The sequence below is a fragment of the Stylophora pistillata genome, chromosome 3 (assembly GCF_964205215.1).
Source record: "Stylophora pistillata chromosome 3, jaStyPist1.2, whole genome shotgun sequence".
Classification (NCBI taxonomy): domain Eukaryota; kingdom Metazoa; phylum Cnidaria; class Anthozoa; order Scleractinia; family Pocilloporidae; genus Stylophora; species Stylophora pistillata.
Genome location: NC_142521.1, coordinates 13390001 through 13402251, shown reverse-complemented (window position 1 = coordinate 13402251; position 12251 = coordinate 13390001). Strand labels below are relative to the sequence as shown.

Genomic DNA, 12251 nt, shown 5'->3' with positions numbered 1-12251 from the left:
CGTTTGCGAGCAAACGGATTCAACTAAAATTCTCTACCCAGCAAGGGTTAAAAAATTCGGCCGACTTCACGAAACCTCTACTAAATGTTCTAAATTATCAGCTACTAAGGTTTACAAAAATCTTCGTTCTGATTTCGTGCAATGAAGAGGAGACTGAGAAACAAGGATTCTAACCAATCATACTGGCCTTAGAAGTTCGGTAGTTGTTCAGTAGATTAAAAGTGTGACATGATTTGTTTTTAGTATTGCGCAACGCTGTTTGGAAAGCTAAAGTAGTTGTTTATTCTAAGTTTCGCAACCATGACGATCGATACCTAATGAAAGCTCTGTGCATACAACTTTTTTTAATTCGTGACCACATCCCGTGGTCATTTATAAGCCCATTTATCTTTCCTCTCTATGAAGAACACTGTCTGTAGTGTTTAGAAGAAATAACCTGCTCAATTAATTTTGCACGAAAGTGATTGCTCAACATCGTTCATTGAAAATTATTGCACGGATTTCAAGGGGATTCTAGCAGGCCGAGTGCCATAATTTTAGCGTGTGTAAATGACCGGCGATCAATGGTTCTTTTTTCGTGGGGGTACGAAACATTCGAAACAGGGCAGTAAGAAAGCTGGACGTTAGAGAAGAAAAAAGAATACAATCTGTCTTTTCATTTCCACGAAGAGGTGAAGAAATTGAATGGGCAAGATTATTTGCCTCATTACAGGACTTTTGATCAAGTACCTAACTGAGTGAGTGTCAAAAAAAAAAACGTTCTTAAAATAACTTCGAGAACAATTCAATAATTCCATTCAACGCATGTAAGACTTTGTCTCTAAGAAGGACTCTCGCGCCTGTAGGGATCAAAAGATCCGTGTTTGCCGTGTCCCTTAGTTCCCTGAGGCAATTCAGATCTTCTGCTCTGTTCGCCCTTAAAACTATGGCATGTGGCGTCAAATTTCAGTTTTGGGAGATTCACGAGAGAGCCTGGTTATTAACCAACTATTTAAGATCCTCGATAAAAAGTGACCTGAGTACCGCACAACTTCCAAGATCTTTAAGTAGACGAACCATTCAAATTCGAAGGCATTCAGCAATCTTTTTGGACTTTAAAGATTTCCGTGAGCCTCGCGAAGAGTTCCCCCTTGAACAATCCCCTGCGCTCACCCTTTTGGGGGAAAACTGTGGAATAGTGCCTCACTTAACATTTATTTTTTCGATCGATTGTCCAGTTTTCGAAAGTGCATTATTCAAAGCTCAAAAATAATTTTGCTCAAAATGTTATCGATCTGCAAGCAGGAAATAGACTCAGACTGTTTGGACCAGACACACCGTAAAAAAAAAAAAAGGTCTTAAATATCAGAGAATAGCTACTTAAAAGAACTGGGTTCTTTATTAGTAAAGGGGCGGTTACTTGTTAATGAAAAAGTTCAGTGATGGCGTGCTCCATCCTATTTTATTTTTTTAATCAAGTCGCACTTTTGGTCATTATCAGCACTTTTCTGGCGATTAATTTCTGCTTATTGTAAACTAAAATTTCATGAGAAGGTCCATTCCAATTTACAGAGTTTTACACAGCCGGTTTGAAATGTTCGGCTTTTTCAATCCCAGGCTCTTGCGGTCTCCGCTCATCATACTGGGGCGAGTTATTACACGTCCCACCTGTTCCTCAGTGAGAAATGCCAGTTGCCATGGAGACTTTTCCCTTAAAAATATACCTGCTTCGCCCCAAAACCAGCTGGAAACTGGAAGGCTACTAAATTCTTAATTGCCTGTTTCTATTTTTGCCCTCGCTATTTCTTTAATTAAGACACCTTCACTATTTTTAGTTCGAATGGGTTTTACTGTTTTGTTCTGACCTCTAAATATTTCAGGTAAACAACCTCTAGGTGTCGTCAAAATTCCTATTTTGGCCAAAGAATATCGCTTTCGAGCTCGAAATATCGCTTTTCCGTGAATTTCCTGTCATTAAAATGCAGCTTTGTTTGAAATGACCAATTGGATCATTTCTCTTCGACCCGAGTTATTCCAAAATTGTGAACTTCGTGAATTTTCCGCCTACTACTACTTCTAAAAATAACCCCAGCTTATTATTAGATTTACCAATTTAGACCCATACGAAAATCTCAAACCATTTGAATCATTTTCTGTCCTAGTTTGGTCTTGAGAAGTGCTCTTTTGGGGAGTGTGTTTTGAATGAAATAGCCTCGGAAAAATTCGTGGAAAAAAGTTGTTTCCAGTCGATGTATTATAATCATGAGGTGTTCGTAAAATCTTCGAAGGGAACAGAAATCAAGAATTAAAAACCCTCTTCGATTTCTTTTTCAGCTTCTGCCGAGTAAATTTATCAGAATGTTTGGATTTATTGAGACTTTAAGAGACAGAAAAGCTAATTATCTTAGCACTGAGGAAAAGAAAAGAAGTCTCCTTTTCTCTAGATTTAAAAACGAAAGCCCTTCAGTAAGGATCTTATATGAGGAAGTTAGAGTCAGCGGCATTTCCCTTAAGAGAGAAGTGTGATAGCGAGGCTCAAAAACAAATATGGCGGACCTTGCGTATCAGAACCCTCTGCAATGAAATGGGGTGCAAATGCTCAAAGTTCTGTTGGCGAACTCGAAATGAAAGAACAGAAACTACAAGAATCAAGATTAAAGGGACTGGAAATGATATAAATGATGTAAGATACCAAGGTTCAAGTACAAAGCTCGAAGAACGTCAACTGGTAGATCAAGAGGCGAAAAACGGACTTATTCAAAAGGGAATAAATGAGGAAATTGCGTACGAACTTTTACTGTTACGTGGGAAAGGTTCTTTGAAGACCACCGGGGATATTGTGGCTGTTTTGGGAGAATGTAATGTAAAATACAAAGTTGAGCTCGATAATAACATTCTTATTGGTGTGGACTCTTCGGGTGATCTTAGCGTTGAAAAGGTTGAGAAAAGAGATATTTTCAGTTTTGAAAAGGACGAGAAAAAAGATTCAGAGGAAAAAATAGATTTGAACACAGCATCTGAAAAGCTTTTAGAGTCTGTTAAGGGCATCGGACCAACTCTTGCTCGAAGGATTGTTGTACATAGAGAAGAACATGGCCCATTTGCAGAACTAGAAGATGTTATATCAGTAAAAGGCGTGAGCAAAAAACTTTTGGACAGTATAATATCACAAGTGACTGTCAAATTAGCAAAGACTCCTAAAATTCCCAAAGTTATTCCCCATGAAACAAATAATGATACACTGCGGATTGCATCATGGAATTTGAAGTCCTTTAGTTTTGATAAAGCAGAGCATGCCGGAGTTAAAGAGGTTATCTGTCGTACAGTTTTAGAGAATGGGTAAGTAAATCTAGTTAAAGTATTAGAAGTAAGGCAGATTTTTCTGAAATGTGGCATTAAGTTGGGAGAATAGACAGGTCAGGAAGGGTTTGGTTTCCCAAAGACATGAAGCATTATGATGCAGATCCTATGCTCAAAGAGTAACCTTTTATTTCAGAATTTGGTGTAGTCTTCTGTAACAGAGCATTTTTCCAACCTCCTTATTGGGTGATCCTCCATTTTTTTGACTGATAAACACTTATTGTAAGCAAAAGGTGAAAAGCTTAAAGCACAAGATGTCAATCCTTTCTTTGCAATCCCATCAATTTTGCAGCATAGAAACTATAGACATTAATCTTTTACAAGAATACTGAAACAACATAATTTGAAATATCTTGAGAGAGGTTCTTATAGCCTATGCCCCCAATCCCTCCCCCTCTTGAAAATCTGCTCATTATGCTTTTTTCTCTTTTTACTGGAAATCCTATCTTGTGAAAAGATTTTAATTTATACTTTTCTTTCACTTTTACAGACTTGACATACTGGTTATCCGAGAAATTGGTGACAATGATGCTTTGATTAAGGTAAAAAGTGAATTTTTGTTTTGAAGAGAGAATTAAAAAAAGTTGTAGACCAGAGTTCTCGTTAAGAGCCAGTAACCAGTTATTTTTACTGGCTGTTCAAGTAAATGTTGCCAGCTATTTCACTTACTTAATTGTGATGCATTAGTTTTCAGGGTTCTTGTTAAGAGTCGGTAACCAGTTATTTTTACTACCGTAATTTCCGGCCGTTTACCCACGGGTAATCTGTTGATTTTGCCCTAAACATGCGCCACTGCGGGTAATAGGGAGGTGCAGGTTATGTGACAATTTTGAAATCTACTGGAGGTTGAATTGAAGAAAATTCTCACCTACCTGCATTTCAACCTCTCAGATGAATTTTATTGTATTAAGAGTGCCACAAAGCGGCATGAAAACATGATGCCGACTCGAGTTTATTTCACGCACAATTAGTTGTGAGATGAACAAATTACTATTGGCACGTGTGTAAACAAAACCTTGATGGTGACAAAAATAAACCGAGGATAACCAGCGCATCAGTAACAAATTTCCAGTTATCACTAGCTTCAGCTGAAGAGAATTTTCCCATTTTAAGGGACTTGTTAGGCCCAGTAGAACCAGAGATATCGATGTTTTTGAGAAATCAACATGGTGCTGAACAATCGTTTGCACAAAATGTGACCACGAATTCACATTTTGTCAAGTATGCAATGTTGTGAATTCTAGAGCACATTTGTAGAAATTTCCTTTGTTTCATAAGATGCAGGTTATCCACCAGTGCAGGTAATCTGTTGACTTTTTTTTCGCTGCATGCAATAATCGGCCAGTGCGGGTAATCGGCCAAAAATTAGAGTAGTTTGTTCAAGTAAATGTTACCAGCTATTTCACTGAAACCTGGGACTGAAATATTTACCAATTTGAAAGTTGTCCCACAATTTTGTGGGAAAATATGACTTGTCTACTTCCAACCAATGTTGTGAAGATATCTGTCACATGTTACCAGTTTGAAAATACAAAACAATACAAACTTTATTGACATCCCAGTAAATGGCTTTACAATACCATTTTGCATCATATGTTAAAGAAATCCTGCTTGTTTTGACCAAATTCATCCCTCACAGTCACCTTGAAAAACAACTTCCACTACTTTTCCATTCCATTCTTCTTGTGGCCAAATGAAAAGGCTAAGCATTCATTGGAAAATGTCACAGTTGACAACCTGGCATCCACACATGAAAAACTCTGCCCCAGATCCCAATGGGGACCTATGCAGCTCTCACAACCTTCGCATGGGGAAAGGTAACAAAGTTACATGGTATTTCTTATTTTTACCCTCTATGAGAAAACTTATCAAGAACCCTGACTTTTTATTCTGTTTTGAAGATCAAAGATGAAATAAACAACCCAACAAGTGAAATTGTGAAGACCCTGAAAACTGGTGAACAACAGTGGGAATGCTGCACATCAGACATTGCTGGCAAAATGTATCAGGTATAGCCCTTTACACGAATACCTCTTTTAACCAATGTTGGAACAAATTTTGTAGGCCATATATAGCAAAACTTTACAGGGAACAGGAAAAACGAGACAATTTTCTACTTGGCAAGTCTCGTTTCCAAAAATTAATTCACCATGAGACAAATTTTTGAACAGAGAGATGTTGTGAACATCACATTTTGAAACCACAGATGCTAATAATCACAATGGCTAAGACTGTTGAGGAACTTTAAGAGAGTGGGAAATTCTCTCTGCAAGGTTTTTTCCTAAAGGGTGTTCTTGACAAGGTGTTTCCTTTAATTTGGTATTTGCTCATGAATTTAGTGAGAACATTTCCTCAAGAAATAATTCTTGTTAAGAGAAAATTGCACATGGAAGTTCGTTCTTTAGTTAAACCTGTCTGTTGATTCTGCCTCTCAAATTGTGCCTTTGATTGTTGTGATTTCATGTTGCTAGCAGGGCTCGACACTAACAGTAGCAAACTAGCCACAGACTGGTAGAAATTCAGTTTTAGCTAGCGGTTTTTTATTCCCACTTGCCAGTTTGGCTAGTAAAAAGACTGAAATTGTAAGTTGTAACAACTAAGTTGTCACTCACCACTTGGCTAGTAGGTTGAAAAGTTAGTGTCAAGCCCTGGTTAGTTTCATAATTCATAACATCTTGTCATCAATGTTGCCTAAACAAAAGAATGTCAAAACTAAATCAATTGCTTTTTAATGCAAACTGGCCTGAATTTGTGGCAATTAGCAAAGTTAACTGAAATGTCAAGGAACAGTGTTTAAAATCAAACTTTAATTATTGAGCAATTTTGTACACACACATGTTTTTAAAAATGACTGATTAACTATGGCTTCCAGTGTTTGAAATTTCTCTATATTGATTTACTGTTTTCATTCAACAAAGTGATTTATAAAGACATGCCAATTCTTTTAGTCATGGGAATACAATGGATTTCTGTGGAATGCTGCAAGAGGTATCAGTTTAAAGAGCTCTGCACTTCTTGAGAAACCCAAGAAGGGCAAAAAGCAGTTTGCTAGGAGGCCATATCTTGGTTTCTTTCAGGTATTTTACCAATTTATGTCTGAGTATTTTTAATCACAATTGTACATTTGTATCTCGCTGAGTTAGTAGAATTGCATTTTCCTAATATTTTGACTCAGAAAGTCGTAGGGTTAAAGCCTGATCTTACATGTACATCCAATCACAAAAACAAGGGCTTTGGGTTTTTTTCAAGAAATGATTTACCTAGTAACCTAATGACCTGCCTCATATGCTCTTCTTTACCAAGGAGTCAAATGCAAGTAGTTGAAACACTAAAAGAAAATTCTGTTGGCTTTTAGTTTATATATTCTATGGGAGATTTATAGTAAGCCTCAGACTAATGTAATGTATGGAATGCTCTCATGAACATTATCAGTGTATCCTAATTTTTTAATCACATTTAATTTATTTCCACAGGCGAAGAAATTTGATTTTGTCCTTGTCAGTGTCCACTTAAAAGCAGCAGGACTAGGGAATTCAGACTTAGAAAGACTTGAGGTGAATGAAACTGTTACTTAAAGGACTCTGAGGTGAAGGGGCTATCTGAAATAATTCTATCATAAATCCTTCAAAGAAGGGAACTTTTAGTTAGATAAAGAACAATGGTAGATTTTGAACTTGGTCATGAAATGAAAAAAGTTTTATTTTTCTTGGAAAAAAAATTGAGTATTCCAAGGGGAATAGAACCCCAGACCTATGGATTCTGCAATCGGATGCTCAACCACCTAGCGACACAGAAATCAATGGTGTGTGAAATTGTGACATCATTAGGTCCTTCTTCTTGTTAGTAAAAAGCATTGCGTGAGAAAATAGAGGAGAGGTGGTCAACTTTGATCTTTGTCATGAAAGAAAGAAGCTGTTACTTGTCTTGTCACTGTTACCCTAATCTCTTCTTCATCGTGTCCCCCCTTTCCTGTCCCTGCCATCGATGTTCTCTACAAATATATCACAAAGAAATGCAGCTATTGAAAAGCCTGGGGTGCCACTGAGTTCTCTTTGGCTCAATGCAAGGTGTCAGAAGCTTGAATCCATGTAAAGGCTTCAATTTTTTTTAACCATGTTTTAGACAACTAATTGGTCAGTGATTCCAACATCAACAATTTTTTTTTTTGTTCTTATGATGTTGGATTGTAGAAAGAACTGGCTAGAGTTCCTGAGTTGATAACAGCATTACAAACTCACATCCCAGGTAATGGTTTTGTTGTCTTGTTGAGTGCCAGGAATTTGTAGTCTGTTAATCTGTTGCTTGGCTACAGCTGTCTCCTCCCCACAGAGATGATGATTAAATGGCAGGGAGAGGCTACACACAACCTAATGTTCTGAGATTTGAGAGGAAGTTCAACCCTTTTTCTTCTAGGAGTAATGTGTTCTTGAATTTTCCTTTCTATTATATGGGAAAAAGGACAGTGTAGAATTCTCATAATGATTATTTGAATGATTTTTCATTTGAGTGTTGAATGTAATCCACAATTGCTCTGGTTTTGCTTAACTTTGCTTTTCAGTTGGTTTTGCAAAGTTGTGTGCATTACCAATCAGTCAAGCATAACTTTGTCACCAGTGTTTTCCATGCTTTAACCCTTTAACTCCCAGAAGTGATTAACTTGTAACTTCTCCCTGCAATATCCATGCTTGATCCTGCAAATAGGCAATGAGAATTCTCAGACTTATCATGTAGAACTTGTTATCTTGATCTAACACCAAACTCTTGTAACTTATTTTCAAGGAAATGTGTAGCAACTTGAGGCTGGGAGAATTAAAAATGCTTTTTTTTACTCTATGTTCTCATTGTCTCCTTGTAATATCTCCCTTTCTACTGATTGATTTTTGCGATTACTTTGGTTTTGGTGTCATGCAATTCAATTGCAATGCACTCTATCAACTATCGAGGAGACACTGTTTGGATTTGCTGTCCTTTCCTCAGGACTAGCTTGCAGAGAAACATTTTGTTGCAACTTGGGGGATTATCATTCTGAATTGAGAATTATTGGTTAAAATGTTGTTTTGATTGACCTTGTTTACCATGTCCTCAACAAAAATATATGTTTCCTGAGAGGTTATTGTCGTACGAATGAATAAGTTTTTTTTTTTTTTCTCGGTGTCGTCTGTAGGAGAGAAAGACTTGATGGTTCTTGGAGATTTTAACCTTGGACCAGATACTGAAGGTAAAAAATGTAATTTAGTCTATGATGTCAAACTGTTGCCTTTTAAGTGTAGGTTGTACATTGAATTTGCTGTGCCTCGTGTGCCACTTTTTTGTTCTTGATGCATTTTGACGTCATTAGTGATCTATTAATGAACATGGAATCCTGGAGATCTGACTGCTTTATTCTAATGGCGTTAAACTTAACTTAACATAATCAACCACTACCCACAAATAGCATAGCTAGTCTCGGCGGGCAGTGTGTGGACGCTAAAACATCTTACATAAATTTTGGTTCAACAAAAGATTCAATAAATATACAAGAAACAGAAATTAGATATTAAATCATTAATTTAAAGCAGAAATGACAGTATGAGATAAAAATACAGAAATAGAAACACATGACAATAAATAGAAGAATACATAAGTTATACACTACTATTAACTGGATTTAACTTTTGACACATCATTGATTATTCGTTCGTTTATTCTGTTAACTTGATGTGGTTCTTTTGATCTAGCAGTCATCATGTTGAATTTGATCGAGATTTAAGTTCTGCTTGTTTGACAGAATTTGATGCCATGCGGAAAGGCGGGCTTGCAAATTTGATTCCAGCGTCCACTTTCACCAACATAAGCACCAAAAACATGCAGGGATCCGAGAATTATGATAACATCTGGATCAGCAAGCATGCTAAATCACACCACTTTACTGGGAAGTCAGGTAAAGTCGTCATATTGCGATGTGAACACCAATCTAACCTTTACATTCCCAAGATTTGAGAGTAAATCATCCTTGTTAACTCCATGTATTTCTTTGTCGACTACCTTGTCACTTTAAGGAGTTTGGTGTTATATCTGCATAGTAGAGTTGACAATTTGGTTATTTTCAGTTTGAGTTCTCATTTGCTCCTGGCGATTGTTGTTTTTGTCTGCTTGGCCCGATGTGATTACTTTCTTCTTCTTCTTCTTTATTTGTTTGAGCAGGTTGAATTATGGCAGTTATTTGCTGATGTGGACCTGCTATCTTCCCACCTATCCCACCCCAGGGGAGGACATCCATCACACAGTAATCTCGTGTGTGGGAAATTTACGTCTCCTACCCCAACCCTGCAGGAGACGGCACCTCCATTTATTCGTCCCTATCCGAGAAGACTAGAATATCTAAACCATTTCTTAATGTTATAGAAAGGTAGCAAATTTTTCTCAATTATTTTAAGACCTTGAGTGTTGGTCCGGCTGGGGTTCGAACCCTCGACCTCCCGCACAACAGTCCAGCGCACTATCCATTGGGCTAACTGGCTGGCTAACTTTGGAATTGGTTTCACGACAAAGTCGAAAAGCTCTCTAGAATTGACCTTAGCTCTGCTCTTTTAGTCAGTACAATATCAGCCCCTTCTTTTGTAAGGTAATCCGTTGCGCGAGACAGAAGAGATCAGCGAAAAAAGAAAGAATTTATCAGAGCTCGTACGCGATGACTCGCGCGCTGGAAAGGGACGACTCGTAGTCTGTAGTGAAGACACAGGGGGCCCACACAAGCGGCGTGTCTGGTCGTTTGTTCGAAATATAAAGAAATGTATGGGAGAATATTGAAGAGTCGTAATATCGTAAACTTATATCCAGGAATGTCTACGTTAAGGCTCAAAATAAATGTAAACCTACCTCACTTGCTGTGTATTGTCGTTTCTGTGGTTCTAAATGGCGAATTTGAGCGATTTGGTAGATTTTGCGTTGAGTTTTACTTTACTGTATAAGAAGGAGACTCCTTATATATAAAAGTAACACTCAACGAAAAATCTACCAAATCGCTCAAATTCGCCATTTAGAATCACAGAAACGTCAATACACAGCAAGTGAGGTAGGTTTACATTTATTTTGAGCCTTAACATAGACATTCCTTGATATAAGTTTACGATATTACGACTCTTCAATATTCTCCCATACATTTCTTTATATTTCGAACAAACGACCAGACACGCCACTTGCGTGGGCCTCCTGTGGCGAAGACAGCAGCAATCTAGGTCTTTACGTATGATGCACGATCCTCGCAGTAGATAGCGCTAATCTTAGTCTTTCTTTCTTCTTTCTTCTGTCTTCCTTTAAGGAGTGATCAGGGAGCGTCTTACCCACCCCGCCATAGCTGATGGTTGGCGCTGGAATGGCCTCGTTTCCGATCATTGTCCGGTTTGGGCCGAGTTTTATTGCGACCGAGATTTTGACGATGCCGAAGGCCTTGTTAGTGTTGATGACGTCGCTATTGATGGAAAATAAATCTTTGATTAATACGAATTATATTTTCAAAAAGAGAACTGTATTAAAAGATGGCGTATTGATATTTATTATATCAAGGACGACAAAATGGGAGCTCCTGTGGTCAATTAAACCCCACACTAGCTCACAACCGACCTACCACCCTGCCTCTAAAGTGTAAATTATTGTTGATGTAACCTAAGAGATCACATAATTCACCAGCGTCTTGCACACTGTTAGAGTAAATAGTATTGAAAGAAGCGTGTTTCACAGAACAGAATAGAAACGGCGCGTGAAATTTCCTTTCCACCAAGCAACATGTGATGACTTTTCCAGCTTTGGCTGGGTCCCATTTATTTTACGTTTTCTATTCTCTTCATCATTTATGAATTCTTGATGCTTAAATTAGTTTATATCAGCCTTTAATTGGTAGAAGAATGGCCACACAAGAGTGCGGATTAATTTTCGAACTTTCTAATAGATATCGAAATAAACTCGATGATAGTCGCGCTGATCTTTTTCAAGTTTACCATCACAAATTCCGTGTACGTGCTCCCTCTCTTTGTTTTAACTCTGTGAGCTACTTTTTTAGTTCTACAGTTTTCAGTCTTTCTTTTGCTATATTTATATTAATTTAGTTAGCAGTTAGTCATTGGTAAAACTGCCTCAAATAGTAATAATAATAATATAGATCAATTTCTATAGCCCATTTCTATGTAATTCTCTAATGCGCTTTACAACACCGTGCGGGGGACTTTTCCAGACTTCCGGCGGCAGTTTACAATAAATAAAGAAGAAATTTTACAGATGCCCCCTTCCCCCATCATTCAAATGATGAGGAAATGAACGGATCAATGGAATGCAGTTTGGACTTTCCGAATATCTAATTCTTTTGTAATCCACTTTAATCAAACGACACCCTCGTTAAGTCACAATCGGGTAAAAAATTGGTGTGAGTAGGTGTCTATTCCTCTGTTGTTTCTACAACTCGGTCCGATCATCGAATTTCCAAATAGAGGGGTCCAAACCACGCCCACTCTAACCTCCCGCCCTCCCTTCTTTAATTATATGAGTAATTATATACGATCTTGTTGTTGCAAGAGTTTTAGCGTGAGATAGGTAGTAAAAAATGTACATGGTCCGCCACCTGCTAGATCAAGCTATACGACGCCTGAGAAGTGTTGAAGACAAATGGTGTTGGTGTTTGTGTATGTATCTTCAATTTGCATCTAGAACAAAGGAGATTGAAAGGTAAAGGGGAGGCTAACAATTTGGTTTTCTCACCACTTTTTTCCGGAATACACTAACAAGTTATTTCGTGTGATGCTTTGAAATGTTATTAAAAAAATTCGGTGTTTTCTGTATTCTTGCCTGTACAATACTGGGGAAGGCTACATGAAAAGCATAAAAGTTTTGGCGTTGAACGAGCCCTATTAGAGGAGCGGAATGTAGACTGGATTGACACG

The 12251-nt window shown here is 37.7% G+C and overlaps 1 protein-coding gene across 3 annotated transcripts; it reads left to right on the top strand.

Annotated features, from left to right (window-relative positions):
* Positions 1-2443: 2443 nt before the first annotated feature.
* On the top strand, positions 2444-11292 carry LOC111335880 (endonuclease/exonuclease/phosphatase family domain-containing protein 1). 3 transcript variants are annotated; one of them, XR_015999035.1, is made up of 10 exons: positions 2444-3318; positions 3830-3881; positions 5241-5348; positions 6288-6416; positions 6813-6893; positions 7530-7584; positions 8504-8557; positions 9107-9259; positions 9523-9727; positions 10640-10877. XR_015999035.1 is itself a non-coding variant. In XM_022941876.2 (9 exons), the coding sequence occupies exons 1-9, from the start codon at positions 2459-2461 to the stop codon at positions 10804-10806; spliced, it is 1659 nt and encodes a 552-aa protein (XP_022797611.2). In that variant the 5' UTR covers positions 2444-2458; the 3' UTR covers positions 10807-11292. The 3 variants fall into 3 exon arrangements, 2 of the variants coding, with proteins under 2 accessions (XP_022797611.2, XP_088610552.1); XM_022941876.2 differs by lacking the exon at positions 9523-9727 and having other exon boundaries at positions 10640-11292; XM_088754426.1 differs by lacking the exon at positions 10640-10877 and having other exon boundaries at positions 9523-10201.
* The last annotated feature ends 959 nt before the right edge of the window (positions 11293-12251 follow it).

Bases quoted from the DNA above. Each gene is read 5' to 3' on its own strand.
- LOC111335880 (XM_022941876.2), top strand. From the start codon at position 2,459: ATGAGGAAGTTAGAGTCAGCGGCATTTCCCTTAAGAGAGAAGTGTGAT. The intron at 3,319-3,829 runs GTAAGTAAATCT...TCACTTTTACAG, and splicing joins CGTACAGTTTTAGAGAATGG to ACTTGACATACTGGTTATCC. The intron at 6,417-6,812 runs GTATTTTACCAA...TTATTTCCACAG, and splicing joins CATATCTTGGTTTCTTTCAG to GCGAAGAAATTTGATTTTGT.